Genomic DNA, 22,313 nt, shown 5'->3' on the forward strand with positions numbered 1-22,313 from the left:
GATGATGCCACCACTGGGGAGTGGCCAGTGCAGAGCTGACCTGGGATCTGGGACAAGGCTTCTATCTTCACCGCCTTACTGTACCACAGGTGTGGTGAGCATCATAGCCTTCCCCTATTAGATTTTTAAGGGGTGGATTCCTCTGACTCTCTGCTGTTCTCTGGCTTCTGCTTAGGGTGAACTAATAGCTGTTATCTATCTGGAACCTTGTGTTGCTATACTTAATTCCACTGGATTTGGTTTGCTTGGTGGAATCAAGTCCAGCATCACACAAGGACCCGCCCATCTTGGGAACCGGCCTATAGAGGGTCGGTGACCACTGTAACTGACTCTGAATTCCCTTCCTTTAGCTCCACAGAGGTCCCAGTATGTTTCCCATTAAGATCTTCTGAAATGATTAAATACTGGAAGTAGCAATGGAAAATAAGATAACATGATAATTTACTGACAGATTTGTAACATTTCTTCTGGCCTGGATGTGTATATCCTTAGTTTTCAAAGCTGTGGGAAACAAAAGCGGAGGCGGGGCATTGATATTTAATGGTTTCTGCTAATGAGTCATCAGATATTAATCTTCTCTGAGAACAGTATCTAGCAGTCACATAAATGTCTACATATAAATATACAATTATAAAGGGATATGTGAAACAGGCTTGTTAAGAGTGTAGGATGAGTTGTTTGTTTTCTGTCTTCTTTTTGAACTGATAATGAAATATGGATTGCTGCAGTTACATTCATTCCCATAGCATAAGCTGCAAATCTTCTCTGTTAGTTAATATGGAAAAGCAAAATGTTCAGTACCATTTGCTCTTGTTCCTGCTCCAGAACATTCTGAAGTAGTTTCTGCTTGGTGCTAAATTCTTGATGTAGGCTTTCCCATTTCATTCTCATCTGGTCTTCAGCAGGTGATTTCTCCCCTTCCATCCCCAACTCCTGGGATAACACATCAGGTTTTTCGCTATTAGAAGAATAAATAATCTAAGTTTACAATGTGCATAAAAAGGCAATAAGTTCTAGGTAATTTATTACATGCACTAGATCTGGCCTCTACAATTGGAACCAGGTTATCTCAGACGTTGGCTTACACTTTAAAAATATAAATTAAAATGGAAAACTTGAGACTAATAGTAAAACAAGTATATTCTTACTGATCTTAAAATTGAACCATAAGGACAATAAATTTAAAAAAAAACTGAAAATAGCTCAGCATTAAAGATAAAAATAATTGTAACTTTTAGAATATGATATGATAGCATATGATCAGAGCAGTAGCCTTTGACAAAGAGCCCATAAATTTAAAAACCCTAACAATATTGCCTAGTCTATTGAGAGTTTTTACCCTGAGTCTAAAGAAAATACTACAGACCAGGTTTCAGGACATGGAGCAGGAGCACAGAAGGTGGAAGGAAGGCACGGCAGTATCATCCTTAAAGAGGCAACAGTGTGGCCTCTGTGATGACTGTGGGTTTGGAGGTGAGACAGATCAGGGTTCCATTACAGAATGTTAGATCTGTAACTTTGAGCAATTTGCTTCATTTCTCAGAGCCCCAGCTGTCTCATCTTTAAAATGAAGGTCGTACTTACCATACAGAAGTATGGAAATTAAATTTAGAGAAGAGACGAATAATGCCTCTGACCCTATCTGATAAAAACAGCCACTAAATCAGGGGGGCCTGACGCTGATGGTAATGGCAATGATAAGAACCTGGGAGACTCTAGACTCAGTAGGTCCTAGTTTGTATGTAGGGGTTTTGAAGTCCTAACTAGAATCATGTCATCCAAAAGCCGTATTATGCTAGAGAGTAATTGTTATTTTGATGGAAACTTTTGATCAGTTGAAGGAAAAAAAATAAAAACCTTATTGGCAGAATATTACACGCTACACCAAAGCCAACTCATTTCAGATTAAGTATTGAATGCAATGGTTTCTTCAAGTAAGTTTGTTGAGGAAAGCCTTAAAAAAGGATCTATAAGGCTATGAGGCAAGAGTTCTACTTCTAGGATGTATCTTAGAGAATCTTTCTCACCTACACACTTAAAGAGATGTGAGAAAGTTAAGTTCAGCAGTACTAGTAAGGACTTCCCTGGCACTCCAGTGGTTAAGACTCTGTGCTTCCACTACAGGGGGTGCAGGCTTCATCCCTGGGGGGAACTAAGGTCCAACAGGTCGCAGGAAATGATCAAAAATTAAAATAAAAAATGCCAGGAAAAGCAAAAAAAAAAAAAAGGCAATAGTGTAAAGGCCCATCAAGAAAAAAACAGGTGAGTTGTTATTATCACAAGATAAAATACTCTGAAGCAGTTAAAATGAAAAAACTAGATTTATATGTATCAACATGCATTGATCTAAAAAAGTAATACTAAGTTAAAAAATAAAACTGATACTTCTAATTTTGTTGGTTATATTAGTCTCTGGATTTGCTGCTTTATAAAAATCTTTTAAAATAAAAAAAGCTTTAAAATTCTTTTCCCTGGTGGCTCAGTGGTAAAGAATCCGCCTGCCAATGCAGGAGACGGGGGTTCAATCCTTGGTCTGGGAAGATCCCACATGCCATGGACTAACTAAGCCCATGGGCCAACTAAGCCCATGGACTAACTAAGCCCATGGACTAACTAAGCCCATGGACTAACTAAGCCCATGGACTAACTAAGCCCATGGGCCAACTAAGCCCATGAGCCACAACTATTGCTCTAGAGCCCAGGAACCACGAGAGAAGCCACCGCAGTGAGAAGCCTACGCACAGAAACTAGAGAGGAGCCCCTGCTCGCTGCAACTAGAGGAAAGCCCAAGCAGCAACAGAGACCCATCACAGCCAAAAATAAATAATTAAATAAAAATCACTTTCAAAAATTCTTCTGAAATTACATTTCTTTATTGTGTTCTTTTGAGATGGTAGACTATCGTAACACTTTAAATTCATTCATGTTTATATAACAATTTAGTATTTGAAACCAGAGGATATTTAATATCTATATAGTCTTATATTCAATCACTGACACATAAAATGCCACAAGCAGATCAGTTTTAAATTAGAACAAGCTTTTCTTTTCATAGAAAATATCCTCCCTTTCCTTTGATATTTTTATTGATTAATTTCCAGTTGAATTTCCTTAGTACTCTTGGAAGTACCCTTCAATTCTCCAGTACATCACAAAGTGGTGGTGGAGATGATTTACTTGCTCAGTTGTGTCCGACTCTTGCGACCCCGTGGACTGTAGCCCACCAGGCTCCTCTGCCCATGGGATTCTCCAGGCAAGAGTACTGGAGTGGGTTGCCATTCTCTTCTCCAGGGGATCTTCCCGACCCAGGAAACAAACCTGGGTCTCCTGCATTGCAGGCAGATTCTTTACCAACTGAGCCACCAGGGAAGTCCCACATCACAAAGTATTTCTTTATTCAATGAATCAGTAACCATGAAGCAAGTCACGCCGCTCCCAAAGGGATTTTTACATAAACCAATTCACAGTTGATAGTCTTAGAAAATCAGCTAATAAGTTGAAGGCTGAATATATACTCTTTTCTCCACAAATGTTGTTCTGTTCTTTTAAAAATATATACATGTTTTTCTTTTAGCTTCTGGGTATTATTCAATTTATGTTTGTTTGTTTGCTTGGTATATTTACCCGAGGCTTGAAAGGCATGACTGAACTGTAATCAACTAGATTTAAAGATTTTTCTAAAGAATTTGCATAAAAATTAAAGAATTTATAAGCAGTCTTTAGACTAAATCTTACACAGAGAGCCAGTACTGAACCGCAGATTTCTCTTTAAAATAGTCTTAGATTTGAAAGAGCAATTTATAGTTGTTTGTCTTTCATCTGGGCCCTTTCCAAAGCTAAAGGCCAAGGAAAGAAAAAAAAAATATGGCAAGAAAGCTGCTGAAGGTTCTTACAGCTGCTTTTCATGACTCTACGTATGAGGAGGAAGCAACGTGTGGACGGGTTCTTTGTAAAAATAGAGTTTGGTAAAAATATTCAGAAAACCATGAGGGGTGAGTAAACATCTTAGAAGAAGCAGAAACAGGAAAGGCAGAGTGGCAGCAAGTCTCGACTTAGTGACCATGGAAGAAACAGAGTTCCTCATTTTAGATTTTTTTTTTTAATTAATTTTATTTTATTTTTAAACTTTACAAATTGTATTAATTTTGCCAAATATCAAAATGAATCCACCACAGGTATACATGTGTTCCCCATCCTGAACCCTCCTCCCTCCTCCCTCCTACATGCTATGGTCTTCTCAGCATTTCTAAGCGTGACCATAACAGAAGAATTTTTAAAATTCCATTATATTTTAACACAATTTTTACAGTATTAGGGTTATTTTTATGGAGTTCCTGATTATAGATGTTATAATCTTATTCATCTCTATTCTTTTAAATTGATTATCTATTAGCTGTTATCAATATTTTTTATTCCTTTTCCCCCCCTTGAATATCTTCCTCTTTCCTAGATGTATAGACATATATAGTCAACACTTTTGTCATATGTCAGCAACATTATGTCAGCATTAATTAAATTTAAAAAAAAAAAAGAAAAGGAAAGAAAACTCTCCCCAAAGCTGACCTTACTAAAGTTACTTTTGATCATCTACATCTAGTCTGGGTCTTACCCATACATATACTATACACTCAATTTTATATCACATTTTTTACTTGATATCACAAACTGTTATTGATATTGCTACGTAATTTTTGTTAAGATTATATAGGCAAAAATATTTTCTTAGGCTTTTTTTTTTTTTACTAATAGGAATTTCTGTCTTTTTATATGGTATTATAAATAGTATTTCCAAAATCACCTTTATAATATGCATTTCCTCCAAACAAATGCTCAGAACTGAGATCACTGGAGTCCACGGGATTAAAGCTATTTGAGACATGATGGTTGTCAAAGGATGCTACTACCAAATTTCAACCTTTGATACTGCACGAACACAGAGGTTTTGCTGAAACTTTTTTTAATGTTTTAGATTTTAAAGATAGTTCTCCTATGTATCTTTTCAATTGACTTTCACAGTGTTCACAGCCTTTCTGTGATGATGGCAGTCAATTATTAGTCTCATTCTACTGGTGAGCAAATGAAGTCTCGGGGTTGAGTTCCTTTTCCAGGGTGACACATGCAGACCCAGAATAAAACCCAGACCTGCCTCAACACAGGCACACTTGCACTCTGCTTCAGTTTCTTTTCCTTCCTACCTTTTAAACCAGACTCTTCAACTTGAAAATTCTCCCCTTTCTTTAAATTTTCTTTCAACACTTTACTTCCCTGCATGTAAGACTTTCAGTCTCACTCCAAACCAGGGCTCAAAGCTCAATGACTTTATATATAGAAATTATAGAAATAGATCATCAAGAAAAGTTCCCTGGTGGACCAGTGAAAAGGACTCCAGGCTTTTCACTCAGGCTTTCCAAATTCAATCCCTGGTTGGGAAACTAAGATCCCACAAGCCTCATGGTGCCATCAAATTAAAAAAAAAAAAAAGTCAAGATACTTACAAGACACATACATTTATTTTTCAGAATGATATTAGAGGAAGATAGATAAGTTCTTGTAAGGAAAATGTTTTGCAGTTAGGTAAAATCATTCAGTCATAAACATCATGAATCTAGTTTTATAATGCATTTATTATTTGACTTTCAAAAATGTACTATTAAATAAGCATCATCCCTGATCAGATATGCTACAGAAAAGAAAAGGAAGTCAGCCATTGTAATTACTAGTTATGCTGCTCAACTAAATGTTCAAAATACAAGATTTACAAGTAAAAATGAAATGATTAAATTTTTTCAAAAGATGTTCAAAATAAAATTTTAAGGAAGATGTTTACTTTTATTATTGTTTTGTCCACAGGGTATGTGAGATCTTAGTTCCCTGACCAGGGATTGAACCCAGGCCCTTGGAAGTAAGAGCTGGAGTCCTAACCACTGGACCATTTTTCAAATGTCAGGACAACAGCAGTAAGAAGAGAATAGCAGACTGTCATCAGAGAAATGTAAAGCGAAACCACAGTGAGGCACCACCTCACACCTGTTGGAAGAGCTGTCATCAAAAAGACCATACGTAGCAAATGTTGCTGAGGATGCAGAGAAAAGAGAATCATGGACACTGTTGGGGGGAATGTAAATTAGTGTAGCCACTATGAAAAACAATATGGAGGTTTCTCAAAAAGCTAAAAACAGAACTGCAATAGACTCAGCAATTCCACTCCTGGGTATATATTTGGAGAAAATAAATTCTAATTAAAAAATATACATGTACCTTAATGTTCAGATAAAGCAACCTAAGTGTCCATTAACAGATGAATAGTTAAAGAAGATGTGATGTGTGTACACACACACACACACACACACACACACACGGAAAACTACTCAGCCATAAAAAAGAATGAAAAATGCTTCTATTTGCAGCAATACAGATAGACTTGGAGGGTATTATGCTTAGTGAAATAAGTCAGACAGAGAAAGACAAATACTGTATGATATCACTTAAATGTGGAATCTAAGAAATAAAACAAACTGGTGAATTAACAAAAAAACCCCCCAAAGAATGAAAGAAACATACCCAACACCACCAGAGGTCTCTGCAGCTGAGTGTTGCATTAGAATTTCCTCTCCAAGGCTGGCTACTGACTGGAGGAGGCTCTTCTGCTCTGCCAATTCCTGTTCCAACTCCTGCTCAAGGAAAAGGAAAAATAAAAACATCTTTGTTACTTTATGATTATTGTCTCCAAACACAGTTGTATGTCTAGAAAATCCTCAGAGAACTTTGGTACAATAGTATGTTTTTAAGTTAGCACATTCATAAAAGGTGTGGCTTAGGTAACTGTTCAGAGGTGCCTCCAAGTCCCCTGTAGCTTTCTTTGGCTTTGATAAAATAATGTCTAAATAATCTTGTGGGGGGGGGGGGTGGTGCTGGTAAAAATAAAGAGAAAAGAAAATTTTGCTTGGCAATGGCGCCCCCAAGTGGTCCAAAATGCACTTTCACTTTTCAAAATCTAATACTGCCCTGTTCAAGCTGAAAGAGATACAGAGAGCAACAACTCTCTTCAATTTCCCACTTGCTTGATAAACTGGATCACCACTGGACTCAGTTTTATTTTTTCACTATTGGTGAAAACGTCTCTACTCTTTGAGAAATATTTTAATATGCCGTATCCATAAAGTGAAGGTACTAATGAGATGTCATTCTTTGAGTAATCAAAAGATGTCATTCTTTGAGTAATCAAAGCTCATTTGCTTCATAGGCAGTAATTTGCAATCCTGTTTTGTGATGGCATCTACTTGAGAGCTGAAAGCAAATTTCATTTTAAAAAATGCAACTTTTTGCATATTTACCAATTCTCAGAGGCCTTCTTGGGGCTTTTATTATATATAATAGACTCAAATTGGGGCAAGCTAGAAATAGAGGGCAGATTATAATTGAGTTACACTATTTTAAAACTAAGCTTTTCTTAGAGAACCGACTTTAAAATGACCAGTTTTCCCAGTGGTCACAAGTAAATGGAAACAGCCAGGTTCTGCTTCTGTCCAAAATGAAGATACAAGGGCCCTCTGTCTTCAGCACAGAAGGAACTTGTCCTTCTAAAACATTTCTCTCAAGGTGCATGCTTGGCTGATCTGCAGGCAAAAGAGGCGGGAAGTGCGTTACTTTTTGTTGCTGGAGGCTGCTCTGTCGCTGGTGGGTCCATGCGCTCCGAGCTTGAGCCAGCCATTCCTGAACCCCGGGGCTCTGAGTGGCAGCCAGGTCAGCATCGCTCTCCTCCTTCTCCTGGGCTGTCCCCTGCTTTTAATGAGGGAGAAATCAAGAGTCATACTACCCACAGGAAGATCTTAACCAAAACAGAGTGATGGCTCCTTTAGTGTGGTCTGAATAATAAAACCAAAGTGACTCCATTTGGATGTGAAACCACATTTTAAAAAAAAAATGGTAACACAAAACCCATGGAATTTATTATGGCATTTGCAGGAAGGAGAACAATAAATAGATTATTATACTCAGAAATATTAAGGGAGGGGGGGAACTGCCATGTCGAGGCTAGGCTTTTTAGCTGACTGATGTGGTCAGCAGACATTATTCTGGAATTTCTTCCACAAGAATATAACTCTAGGTCTTACTCCCTTTCCTATCCCCACCAGGACTAGACTCCACTGCCATCTGTTGCCACTCTGGCTTCGACAGAGTGTGGCTAAAGGAGAAAGCCAAAGTAACTACCTATTACCTGGGCAGGGGTTTATTATTCCTGCTAGACTATTCCGATGGAATTTAACAGGCCCTAAAATACTGCATGGGCTTCCCTGGTGGCTCAGTGGTAAAGAATCTGCCTGCCAATGCAAGAGACGTAGGAGACGTGGGATCAATCCCTAGGTCAGGCAGATGCCCTAGAAAAGGAGATGGCAACCCACTCCGGTATTCTTGCCTGGACAATCTCATGGACAGAGGAGCCTGGTGGGCTACGGTCCATAAGTTGCAAAAGAGTTGGACAGGACTAAACAACAAACAAAATATTTTGTATTAGAATGGAATTAGTTCTGAGTGAGCACCTTTCTACTAACATGCATTTATATGCCAAAGGATAAATTACACTGTGTTCGTAAGATGCATTCACTAAGCGCTTATCAGCACCCACTGTGTGTCAAGCACTGTTTGGGGCACTGGTGGGAATTGGAGGGGATTTATTTGGCTCAGAAGCCAGACAAAGGCCCTGCTGGGATGACAGACAATAAATAGACAAGATAAACTGGGATGGTGATAAGATAAACTGGGATGGTGATAAGACAAAGAATGTGAAACTAGAGAATGGGGTGGAAAGTGTAGGGGGCAGTTTCTTAGGCTGGGTAGCAAGGCATCTTCAGAGGTGACAGCTGTTTTGTGTGTTGCCAAAGACGGGGGCTTCCCTGCTGGCTCAGATGGTAAAGAATCTGCTTGCAATGCAGGAAACCTGGGTTCAATTCTTGGGTTGAGAAATCCCCTGGAGGAGGGCATGGCAACCCACTCCAGTACTCTTTTTTGGAGAATCCCATGGACAGAGGAGTCTGGCGGGCTACAGTCTACAGGGGTCACAAAGAATCAGACATGACTGAGCAATTAACGCTGATATTGACTGACTGAAAGATGGGGTAGGGGCCTCTAGGCCTATGGAACTACTGGAGCAAAGGCCAGAGGGGCAAGAAACTTGGTGTCTCAGGGACAGCAGAGGAGGGGCAAGTATGATTGGAGCACAGGGAGGGGCCGGGGGCAGGCACATAGGAAGGGAACGTTCTTGGGGGTGCTTCCATGGAGGCACCTACTGAACCGCTGCCCCCCTGGCCTCTGTTCTCTGCCAAAAAAAAAAAAAAAAAAATCTGACCTCAGCATGGGGTTCAGCCACAACAGCTAACCCCGCCTGACTGCCCACGGGACCCTTCCTTTCTTTTTCTTTCCAGAATTTTACACTAACTCTTACAGAGAAATAGATGGGGTCTGTTTCCCTCTGTCTTACTTAATAGAATCTCATGGTGAAACTAAAATGTTTGAGATCATTTGGTATCCGCACTTGAGGCGCAGTGAAGGCAACAGTGAAACCTACAGGTACCATTCATATTTATACTTCGTTCCTTCCCGGATTCTGAACCACCTCAGCTCACAGGTGCTTTCTTCCCTTGAAGATGACCCAGCTCCCCAGTAGAAGAATGTGCTTCAGATAGAACAATGGTAGCGCCGTTGGTCTAAAACATGCTACCTGCATTTTGCAGGATCTTCAGAATAGATGACAAGTGTTCAGTAGGCTCCCCACCCTCCCAGGAGCACCTCTTTCAGGCAAGCAGTGATTTTCCTGAAGGCGGGATGTTTGGGGTGGTCGGGCATTCCTCCAGGATCGAAGCCCACACATTTCTGCGTGACGCAGAGTTTTCCCATCTGAGGATGCTTCATTGACCCAGAATAAGCTCTGAGATATGCTGGCTTTTCCAGGCAAGGATGAAACAAAAGTCAAAAGGAATCTGTAGAGGATGACCCCAAAGAAGTCAGTGGGATAAGCTGAAAGCTGTTCCTAGTCAGAGACCCGGTGACAAAACAGTGGCCTTAGCCATGACCTGCTGACTCTTTTGTGAATTCCTCTCTGCCTTGCCCTTCAGTAAAGGTTTGCTTTCACAGCCCAGCCTGGAGACTCCCGTGGAAACTTCTCAGGGCTCTAACTCACCCTTCTCTGCAGGTTTACTACAGTTGACTGAGAGCTCTGATTTCAAATTCCTCATACCAAGGAAAGAGACCAATTGTACTTGGGAAAATAATAATTGAAATGTCAGGTCTACAGGGAGGCTTAACCACATTTACATGCATAGACACATAGTTAGATTCTAAAACAAGTTCGAAGAAAGGGACTCCTATTTGACTAATTGAATCCACAGCTTTAGAAAAAAGGAAATTTAGCAGCATCAAAAGCATATGACTAGTATGTATTTTCTCTGTGGTTAGGTTTGGTTTCTCAGTTAATGAATTTTTCTCTGGTTGATTTCACTGTTTTGAAACCTAACCCTTGGACCACAGGAAGCAAAAAATGATTAAGGAATAGATCAAATTTCATTCTCTTTCCCCTTGAGATACGAAGGTACTGACCTAAGGAATAAAATAATGGTAATTACACTCTCTGAGGTCTGATAACAGTTTTCTGACCTATCTAGGGAATAGGAAATAGGGTGGCTTTTATTTTCCACCAGGCTCCTGCTTGGGTGGGGCTATGTAAGCTGTTTATTTTGGAAATACTAGAAGAATAACCATTTTTGCCAGGAACATTCCTTGGAAGATTAGTGAGGATTGGAGAATGCTAAACATTAAATAAAACACTTCTTTAGAAAGCACTTTGTTATTTATATAGGATGAACTCTCTGCTCCTTGGATGAACAATAACGTGTGAAAATGACAAATTTATTACAAATGAAGATATCATGTAATTCAAGAGGTATTATAGGCCTGTGTCATAGAGAAGGACAACAGAGAATGAGATGGTTGGATGGCATCACCGACTTGATGGACATGAGTTGGAGCAAGCTCTGGGAGTCGGTGATGGACAGGGAAGCCTGACACGCTGCAGTCCATGGGGTTGCAAAGAGTTGGACTCGACTGAGCAACTGAACTGATAGAGAAGTAAACAATTTTGGGCCAGGGTGGAGGGGATTCGCTGGAGTGGATTATTCGCTGATACACGGCATTCGTGTGTGTGTGTGTGTGTGTGTGTGTGTGTGTGTGTGCTCAGTCACTCTGTCGTATCGACTCTTTGTGACTCCACGGACCGTAGCCTGCCAGGTTCCTCTGCCCATGGAATTTTCCAGGCAAGGATACTGGAGTGGGTAGCCATTTCCCACTGCAGGGAATCTTCTCAACAGGGATCAAGCCCACAACTCTGTGTCTCCTACATTGGCAGGTGGATTCTTCACCACTGAGCCACCGGGGAAACCCCTTATTCCGGGTTTACCTGGTATCATTCTGGCACATTTCAAAAACATACAGTTAGTATTTTAATTGAGAATAACTTTAATTCATGTTTTAACAGAGGAAAATTTGAAATCGCCTATCTAAAAATAAAACCTCTATATTTCCACTTGTTTTGGTACCACTCAGGTTTTAAAGTGTTGAGATTTCATATATTTTATATTTTGTTCATGTTTTAGATGGAAATGTATTGCATATTATTTCTCTAACTTTTAATTTATATATAGGAAAGTTACGAATTTCATTTTAATTTTTTTAATAATTTTTTTTTTACTAAAATATTCCATTGCTTTTAATAGTTTTCTGTTGGCTAGGTTTGATGTTCCAGATCATATAATCATATGATTAGCAAATAACTGAAAATACATAGTTTAATCCAGAAAAAAATCATTACACTGAGAAAGTAGAAGCAATCACAGTGAATGTGCATTAAGCTCTCACCATACTGTCTGTGCTGTGTCCCCTGCCAGCATCTCTACTCAAGTACAGTTGCTCCCCTCCCTCCTGACACTGGTTCCAAGACCATTCCCCTGCCCCTTGGATCTTATTTTCTCCCTTCTACACAAGAAGACTTTTGCTGCAGTCTCACTTCTTTTTCATCAATTTTTCCTCTACTGAGTTGTTTCTGTCCCCCTGTAAACATGTCATTATTCTTCTGATCTTAAAATGGAATGAATTTCTTCTAACCCGCTTCTTATAGCTTATTCCATTCCTTTGCTCCCATGACAGCGAAACCCCTGTTTCCTGCCCTCTTCCTCTCTAACTCCTCTCTCCATTCTCGCTTCCATTTCAGAGTGATTTTTGCCCTCACTATTTCACTGAAATAGTTGTAGCTGGGGTCATAGAAGACCTGCGTGTTGCCAGATCCAGTGGTCAGTTCCCAGTTCTCATCTTACCTCACTTACCCTCAAGTGTCTCCCAAACCCAAATCTTGGTCTTCTTCACACCTCACTGGTATTTCCTTCTTACTCTTTTTTTTGTGGGTTCCTCCCCATCTTCCTAACTTTTCACACTGGAAAGCCCCAGGGCTTGCTCCTCTTTATCTCTCCTCACTCCCTTGGTGATCTCATGGGCTCTCATGCCTTTAAAGACCATCTAGGGACTTCCCTTCAGTCCAGGGGTTAAGACCCGGAGCTCCCAATGCAGGGGTATGAGTTCGATCCCTGGTGGGGGAACTAAGACATGACTTATGGCACGAACAACAACAGAGAACCTCTAGAGGCTGACAGTTCAGTCTAGATCTGTCTGCTGAATCCCAACAGCTGACTGACACTGGATAGGCATCTTAAACCTAGCCTGTCCAAAACGAAACCAGTGGCCTAATTAGTTCTCCTTCCCCAAGTTCTGTTCCTCGAGAGTTTTCATTTTCCTAATTATCCACAACCTGATAAGTTCTCATCCCCTCTAACCTCCTAACCGGTCTCTCAGCTTCCACCCTGGTCCCCCATGTAGTTTTATCTGGTCTTGTCACGCTTCTGTCCCCAAACACTCCAGTGGTTTCTCATTTTCCCCAGAGTAAAAGCCAAAGTTCACACGGTGCCTACAAGGTCCTTTGCAGCCTAGGCCCTTGTTACCCCTCTAGCCTCTCACCTTGTTCAGTCCACTCCAGTTGCTGGGCTCCTTGAAAAACCAGGTAGGAGCCCACCTGGGAGCCTCTGCCCTTGCTTCCCCCTCTCCGAGCCTGGAATTCTCTTCCTCCATGTCTACACAGCTCACTCCTTCAAACGTAAGATGAGGGAGGCTTCGCTGGTCACCCTGTTTAAACCTGCAAATCCACCCAGTCCCAACTTTCTTTATTATCTGCCTTATACTATTTCCCCTACAGCTCTTATCATCTTCTAACTTAGCATATAATAACACACCTTAATTTTATATTACTATCTGTCTCCCCCAAACATAATCTCTTGAAGATGGACTATAGAAAGTGAAGTCACTCAGTCGTGTCTGACTCTTTGCAACCCCATGGACTGTAGCCTATCAGGCTCCTCCGTCCCCATGGGATTTTCCAGGCAAGAGTGCTGGAGTGGATTGCCTTCTCCAGGGGATCTTCCCAACCCAGGAATCGAACCCAGGTCTCCCACATTGCAGGCAAATGCTTTACCGTCTGAGCCACCAGGGAAGCCCTGAAAATGGACTATATAGAAATATAAATATACAGATAGATTTTGCCCTTGCTCCTTCACTCTAACATATAGAATAGTGGCTGGCACACAGTAGCTTTGCAATAAACATTTGCTTAATATTTGTGTAAGATAATAATTCTAATATGTAGAGATGAAAAACAAACAAAATCAAAATATTAGACACTACTAGTATGCAAAGCGCATGGGGAGAAATCTGAGTGAATGTGTTATGAGTTTCTTATGTTGATCTGGAACAAGAATGAAATAATAACTTAGAATTTATTAGGTAGGCATGATAAAAAGTAGAGACAAAAACAAAGGAAAGCATTCAACCACCTAGAAGCAAAAGTTAAAATGGAGAAAGAAGAATAGAAAGAGCAGGACAAAATAGGAAAAAAAAAAGCAAGAATAAAATTTCAAACATATCAATAATCACAAAGAATTTAAATAGATTAAACCTGCTCTTTAAAAGTCAGTGGTTTTCTGATTAGATGTGCTTAGAACCAACAAAATACACCTAAATGTTCTTTATATGAAACAAATCTAAAAAATAAGGACTCAGAAAGGGTTAAATCAACAGAAAAGTGAAAGATATACCAGGCAAATATTATACAAAAAAAAGCTCTAAATCACTATAAGGAAACATGAAGGACACTGCATGATAGTAAAAATGTTCAATTCGCCTGGAATACATGCCAAGTCTAAACTTGTGGGCACTAAATAAAATAGTCTATCTGAAAAGTAGAACATAGGAGATATAAAGGAGAAATATAACACTGCCACAGGGTATCTTAATCTATGATTTAATCTATGTTTAATCTATATTTAAACATTTACTTTTCAATGATACAGCTGCTAGCATTTGGTAATTATTTTCATTTTCCTTTCCTATGCTGCAATTTCCAGGTCTCTGGATTCAAACAACTCTTACAAAGCCTATTTGGAAACCTATGCCAGGGACTTCCCTGGTGGTCCAGTGGCTGAGACTCAGAGCACCTGATTCAGGGGACCTGGGTTCGATGCCTGGTCAGGGAACTAGGTCCCACATGCCACAACTAAAGACCCTACACATCCCAACGAAGACTGAAGATCCTGACTGCTACAGTTAAGACCCAGAGCGGCCAAATGAGTAAATATTAAAAACAAACAAACAAACAACTACGCCAGAATGTGTGTGAAGCAGGTACGTACATAAGTATGTGCTGTTTCCCAGCCATCCCCTTCATGTGTCCCGTGCTCAGAGGGCAGACCAGTCTTGTGCAAAGATGAGCCTCTCTGTAGCGCCACACTCATGGCGTGGCTGGAGCCTCACCTGGATGTGGAGTTGCCTGTCCTGCAGCGCCCTCTGCAGCTCCAGGAGGCTCCCCTTGAGGGTTCTCAGCTTCACCGCCAGCTGCTCGGCCTCGTCCTTTGTGTGAGCCTTGCCCTCCAGCAGCAGGTTTTCATTGTGGACCGAGAGCTCTGATAAGGCCACCACCTTCTGCTCTATTTCCACCAGCATATTCTAGGACAACAGAAATGAAGTTGAAACTGACACAGCCTGGGCGCCTCTGCAAAGACCGCGTCTCACAGAGAAACCCACTGCTTCATTAAGACTTTCATCAAAACAACATGCCTCTAGGCTTGTCTTTATTCCCCCTAGTTTTCATACAACCTTCAAGAGTGTATATAGGTTTTAACAATTCTTTGAGCCTCCTAATTTTTCTCTTATTTAAGATTAGATATTATTAAAAAAAAAAAAAACATATGGGAAGCACATTTTATATAGCCAACAGATAAGGAGAAAAGACCAGGCCTTAGCATTACCCCATTATGACTGTTCTATTATTTTAGTGTTAGAGGTGGCTCCATGGTAAAAGAATCCACCTGCCAATGCAGGAGATCCAGGTTCAGTCCTTGGCTTGGGAAGACCCCCCTGGAGGAGGACATGGCAATCCACTCCAGTATTCTTGCCTGGAGAATCCCAGGGAGCCAAGAGCCTGAGGGCTACAGTCCAGGGGGTCATAGAGTTGGACACGACTGAGTGACTGAGCATGTATGTAACGCATGCACACACATTATGCTTGTGGCTAATAATAGTGAAGACATCACATGATCGACTCTCTGTGTCAATTTAATAAGGACTGTTTTTTTTTCAAAGAAAAATGTTTTGAAAGGGAGTGGTCCCAGACTAGTGCTCTTTTACTTGCTTTTTATTATTTTTGTCTTTTTTTTTTTGGCCATGTCACCTGGCATGCGGGATCCTAGATACTCAATCAGGGACTGAACACGTGCCCCCTCCATTGGAAGGGTGGACTCTCAACCACTGGACCACCAGGGAAGTTCCCCTGTTTTTATCTTTTATATAACGCATTTTTAACTTCACATTTCTGAAAGTTTTCCTAAGAATTTCACATTCACTTTCTAGTGTTACGAGGTTTTTTTCCTAAAATGGAGGCTAAATCCAGGAAAGAAGTGAAAATAATCTCCCCACTTCCCAAGTAAGATTTAAAACAAAAACCAAACAACAGAAAACCTAAAAAAGTCAACCAAAACAAATAACAACCATATTATTTTCTACAGAAACTGTTCTGTTTTTCTATACCTTAAGTCTGAACTCTTTGAAATGTACTTTCTAATTTATATTCAATTATTTATTAATAAGAAAAGATTGTACAAAATCAGAATCACTACCATCAGCTTCTAAGAACATAAGTGAGATCCCAAGACCTAGAACTAAAAGGAAGAGTGAAACTTTTCATGAAATGGGCCTTAAAGGATCATTTCTTGAGGATTACTTTTGAGGAACTAATATTATTCTGTGCAGGACTGCCTTTTCCATTAGGCAAGGCTATCACAGAACTGAAGGCCCCTAACACATCAAGGGGCCCAAGAAAATGTCTTTCGTTTAAAATCAGAGGAAAAAATGATGATGATAATAATTAATATGTAATGATATCACCTCAGGCTTCGGGAAGATCTCCTGGAGGAGGGCATGGCAACTCCCTCCAGTATTCTTGCCTGGAGAATCCCATGGACAGAAGAGCCTCGTGGGCTACAGTCCACAGGGTCGCAAAGAGTGGGACATGACTGAAGCAACTTATCATGCACCCATGATAAACCACCCTGGATTATATTAGCCTTTGTACCCAAAGCAGTTACAAAATACAAATATAACTTTTAGTATTTCTATAGAGGAAGAGAGGTTCATGGAAACAAAGTACCCTGGGCCCCAAAAGTCATAACAGGACCCTAATTCCATATAATAGCCACAGCTATGATTATACTACTGGCTCAGATGCCAGATTTATTTGCATGAGGAACTATCATGCATTTGTGTGATTTCACAGGCTCTGAGTTTTGAAAAATATTGCCAAAGTACCACTTCAATACTTTGTAAGAGTCCTGAAATATATTATCTCAACTATGCATCTTATGTATAACTATAAAAATAGAGATATCAAAAAGGAAGAGGTGGGAGTAATGATGAAACATAATTTTGAAATGCTAGTACATGTGGTAATTTCAAGTGCTAGAAGGCAATGCTAAAAATACGTGTCTCTTTTCAGAAAAGTAACTTTAGAAAAGATGATAAAAGAAATAGAAAACAGTCGCACATGGCTCTCTATTCTCTACCATCAAGGCAGAAATGCTTTGAAGACACATAAATAAATTGTCCACAGACTTCCCTGGTGATCCAGGGGCTAAGACTCTGTGCTCCCAACACAGGGGGCCCAGGTTTGATCCTTGATCCGGGAGCTAGATCCCACATGGCGCAACCAAGACACAGCATGGCCAAATAAATAAATAAAATAGTTTAAAAGTTTAAAATTATAAGTTGTAAAAAGAATTAAAAAACCTAAATTATAATAATTAATATTAAAAAATCTCAATCATAAGGGATGACCAGAATGATATACTATGTATTAAGAAAAGAGATGGCATTCATAACTAATGGCTGTGCATATTTCCTTCAGTCCCACATGTATGAAGTCATGTACACTGATATTTAACCTTGCAGATTAGACTGTTCTAGAGACTTGCTGGTTAAATGAAAAAGCTTTTAAAACAAACTTCACCCACCCGTAGTGTAAAGTCTACTATGATGATACTCTTTGAAGTCAATGACTGGTACATGGGAGTTCAGCATCTATTCTCTATGCTTTATATGTGTGCTTGAATGTTTCCATAATAAGGAGGTAAGAAAATAATATTACAGTAAAAACTTTGATGTCATTACCTCTTACATTAATTGCTAAAGACCGCACGTTGAGGAAGGAAATTCTCTGCCCCAGAAGACAACCTTCCCATGTTGAGTCTGGCTGCCTATAACTACAGTTTTGCCAAGTTTTCCAAATAATATTTCTGAATTAAAACCAAAATTGCAATGGCCCACCTATTCTGTTGTTTATCCACAGTCACTGATACTAATTCTGTGCATTAGGTACTTATATTCCTTATTAGCCACCGAAATGGACTCTGTTGGAGAGGGAGAGGGTGGGAAGATTTGGGAGAATGGCATTGAAACATGTATAATATCATGTATGAAACGAGTTTCCAGTCCAAGTTCGATGCATGATACTGGATGCTTGGGGCTGGTGCACTGGGACGACCCAGAGGGATGGTATGGGGAGGGAGGAGGGAGGAGGGTTCAGGATGGGGAACACATGTATACCTGTGGCGGATTCATTTTGATATTTGGCAAAACTAATACAATATTGTAAAGTTTCCAAAAATAAAATAAAATTTAAAAAAATAAATAAATAAATCTGCCATGAGTTCGAGCAGACTCCGAGAGATGGTGAAGGACAGGAAACCTGGCATGCTGTAGTCCATGGGGCCTCGAAGAGTCGGACGCGACTGAGTGACTGAAAAACACTAAATCTTTACAAAAATGTCCTTCAGGAAGCTGAAAATTTTCTAAAGAGTAGATACTGTTGGTAAAATTTTCAAAAGACTAAGCCCACATCTGGATTTAATTTAAGCTTTTATAAGATATTGTTTTTCTCCTAAATATGTAAAGTATATGGATTGTGAAAAATCACATATCCATGCCCCAGTTTGTTACCATTATACTTTTCTGTAGTTAAAAAAAATGTCTTGTGGGACCTTCCCTGGTGGGCCAGCAGTTAAGAATTAGCCTTGCAATGCAGGGGATGTGGGTTTGATCCCTGGTCAAGTGTGTGTGCATGTGTACTCAGTCATGTCTGACTCTTTGCAACCCCATGGACTGTAGCCCGCCAGGCTCCTCTGTCCATGGGATTATCCTGGCAAGAATACTGGAGTGAGTTGCCATTTTCTCCTCCAGGGGATCTTCCCAACCTAGGGATCGACCCTGTATCTCCTGTCGCTCAGGCATTGGCAGGCAGATTCTTTACCACTGAGCTACTTGGGAAGCCCCCTGAGATCCCTGGTCAGGGAATTAAAATCTCACGTGCTAAGGAGCAACTAAGGCCATGTGCTATAATTACACAGCCCACATGTTCCGGACCCCATGCACCACAACCAGAGAACCTGTACTCCCCGACGAAAGATTCTGCATGCTGCAACTAAGACTCGACACAGCCAATAACAGATACATTTTTGAAAAGTCTGCCTAATGATGTTGGCATACTCCTTTGAGACCATTTTTGTACCTGGCAGTCCACTAACTGGGCCTCCATGTCCATGGGCTCCTTGGGTGACCCCAGGGCAATGTCCAGAGTGGCCTTCGTGCTCAAGAGCCAGTGGTCCAGCTGATCAGCTTCACAGCGATACCTGTTCAGGGCTTGTTCCTGTCTCTGTTCCTCCAGCTGATCGTTGAGTTTCTCCTGATGAATTAAGTAGGATGGAACACAGGTCATCCGAGGCAAAATCACCAGGACTCAACACACAGAGCAATGGTTCCCAGCCTTGACTGCACACCAGAACCACCTGTGAAACTTCAAAAACAATCCCCGGTGTTTAGACCGCGGTACAGACCGGTAAATCAGAATTTCAGGAGGTGAGCCTCAGGATTGGTATTTTTTAAAAACTCCTACAATGACTGTATGCCTGGAGTTATCTGTTCTTAAATAATACACCTACAGAACAAGGCAGATAATGTGGATGACAGAAACTGGTCAATGGTGTAAGACAGTAGGTAACTTGACTTCAAAGTTTGGGAAACTGTAGGGTGTAGTGGGGACCATGGCAACTGAAGAACATACTTGGTGCATCGAAAAGGGTAGAACCATGCAGTTTCAGGCAACTGATCTCCTACAGGAAGGAGTGGCCCAGTGCTGTCACTTTCTAGGGCAAAGGCAAAACTTCAAAAAATTTGGATAGGTCTCTGAGGATTCTTTACTGATGGCAAATAATCCGTATTTTTTTAAAAAATCCAAGCCAATCACTTCATTTCACAACTCCACATGGGTTTCACAGAGTGACTGGGGACAATATCAATGAATTAAAAGGTTAATTATTAAGACACCATAAAGTATTTTATTTTAAAAGTTATTTTATTAAGAATCCATTATTTTTAATCAATTTTTATTAAATTGTTTAGAGATTAGAGTAGAAACACTGATTTAAAATTTCTCCAAAATAGGAAAATATATGGATACATGATTTGATCAGCTTTAAAACAGATAAAACTGGAAATATCCTGTGTCCCTAACAATAGGACAAAGGTTCATTGAATTATGGTATAATCTGCAGCTAAATAAAATAATGTTAAGCGGATAGCAATAACTGATTTCGTGCTAGAGAAGCTGCCAGACCCTAGAGATACAAGAACACAGACACTTCATAGGATCAACAATATGAACATCATACATGTTTAAGGCCAGGAAAGGTAAGAGAACAACAACAAAAGGAAAATAACTTATTTTTAACACGTATGGTAGTGTAACTAAAATTTATCTATTGAGTATTAAAGTTAACATGAGAACCAGAACTGCAAGAATATTCTCATGAATTAACGTGCTTGAATTGGCTTCCAGTGACTAAGGATTTATTTTTCACAGCATTAGCAATGCTATTCATAAAAATGGTCTTATTTAAACATAGCAAACTATTATGCAAACCTTCTACAATTATTCCCCACAAAGCTCATGTCTACCCAGTATTGGCTCTCCACTGCCTCAGTTCTGCAGGCCTGAAATGAGTCAGAAATGGGTGAAAAGACACATTCATGGCTCCACACTGACTCAGGGCTCTATTCACGAGGCCGTGCACACACAATATACCAGCTTCTTTTGAGTGGGAAACAATAGACATGTCATCACGTAAGTAGCTGGACATACTTGTCAACCCAACCTCAGGAGTTAATCTGGACGTGAGGGGCACCCCCAGGGTGGCCTGTTACCTCCAGAAGCTGCCGCTTCCCGGATGCCTTCATCTTGATGGTGGACATTCGCTCCGCCAAGACGGTGAGCGTGGACTGCAGGGCCAGCTGCTCTGCCGGCTCGGACTCCGGGGACTCAGACACCAGCTCGTCTGCAAGGGCCGACTGCAGCTCGCTGATCTCCTCTTGGAGCATGAGGATCTCATCCATCAGAGCCTGAGGGAAAGACTGTGGAATCACACTCCTGTGTGCAGTTTTTTGCACTGAGGAATCATGGCACTTAGCCAAGCTCACTTGGAAGTCATTTAACCAACAAATAGGGGGCCTTCTAACCTAAGTTTCAAAATGACATTGCCAGACTGAAAGTCAGGAAGTTTCTGACTTTAAGATCATCTGCATCAGTAACTTAAAGTTAATTAATCTGGGCAAATCAATTAATCCGGCTTTCAACAGGCTCGTCTATAATCTGACGGGGCGCGGGGGGGTGGTATGTGCAATTAATTCTGAGTCCATAATTCTGTGTTGAAAATAAAATTCATCACTTTCTTCCTCAACGTGACTCCTCCCACTCCAAATTTCCCTGAGTCTGGAACAAGGCTACATTTTAATCGCAAACTCGTATCATACAGGCAGGAAGAATCTGTCACCTGCTTCTACGCCGTTGCCCTCCCCTTACTTTTCTCCTCTCCCTAGGTCTAAAATTTGAAGCTTCTCAAGGCTACTTTCTAGACCCTGTTTTCTCTCTTCACAATCTCTCCCAGGCCTTGTCCATTGCCAAGGCTTTAATTCCTTTCTCCCACTACAAGACACTTAGGTAGAAGAACAAAATCTCCCACTCCAAAAGGTCTCTGGCATGCAGATTATTTTGAGTTGAGAACAATCAAGGCCCAAAAGACTCAGGAAAAAACTCTGGCCTAACTACCTAAAGAATCTATCTCGGAGACATTTGCAAAGAATAGGAGTGGGTGTGGTGAGGGAAATTTAAGGAGTCCAGTTTGCATCCCTGTGTCTCTGAATGGCCCGGCTAACACACGCTTCCCAAGCATTTGCTTGGTGTCTCCTCGGGCAGTTCATTTCTGTGTTAGACAAGAGCCCACTCTCAGACTCTGGAAGGGGTCCCCCTTCCTGCAACACAACTGCCTTCACCTCCAAAACATCTTGTTTGTCTCCTCTGCTCCCAACTAAGTCACAACCATTTCCTTATCTGAATTGCTCTCATAATCTACTAGGTGGAGTATCTGCTTAAATCCCTTTAAAAAGATAAATCAGATCCTCTCACTCCCTTGCTTTACAATACTTTGTGGCTTCTTGCCTATGAAATAAAATCCAAACTCCTTACAGTATTCATGCATTCTCACACCTGGCTGCCCCCGGTACCGGGCTTCCTTCTTGCTCACTGCATCCCTGCCTTCAATCACTCCAAGATCCCCAATGCTTTC

At 40.6% G+C, this 22,313-nt stretch overlaps 1 protein-coding gene across 13 annotated transcripts in view; it reads right to left on the reverse strand.

The window, feature by feature from the left end:
- Nucleotides 1-22,313, reverse strand: part of SYNE1 (spectrin repeat containing nuclear envelope protein 1) — a 496,771-nt gene that overhangs the window by 145,159 nt on the left and 329,299 nt on the right. For 9 of the 13 annotated variants that reach the window (XM_027551881.1, XM_027551880.1, XM_027551874.1 and 6 more), the window contains 6 exons: nucleotides 20,896-21,102; nucleotides 19,205-19,378; nucleotides 14,902-15,093; nucleotides 7,648-7,782; nucleotides 6,562-6,671; nucleotides 802-958 (listed from right to left, as the gene is read on the reverse strand). In XM_027551881.1, the coding sequence (XP_027407682.1) occupies nucleotides 802-958; nucleotides 6,562-6,671; nucleotides 7,648-7,782; nucleotides 14,902-15,093; nucleotides 19,205-19,378; nucleotides 20,896-21,102 (975 nt within the window). The remainder of the gene's footprint in view (nucleotides 1-801; nucleotides 959-6,561; nucleotides 6,672-7,647; nucleotides 7,783-14,901; nucleotides 15,094-19,204; nucleotides 19,379-20,895; nucleotides 21,103-22,313) is intronic. The other 4 variants (XM_027551873.1, XM_027551878.1, XM_027551872.1 and 1 more) reach the window with 3 other exon arrangements.

The sequence above is a fragment of the Bos indicus x Bos taurus genome, chromosome 9, assembly GCF_003369695.1.
Source record: "Bos indicus x Bos taurus breed Angus x Brahman F1 hybrid chromosome 9, Bos_hybrid_MaternalHap_v2.0, whole genome shotgun sequence".
Classification (NCBI taxonomy): domain Eukaryota; kingdom Metazoa; phylum Chordata; class Mammalia; order Artiodactyla; family Bovidae; genus Bos; species Bos indicus x Bos taurus.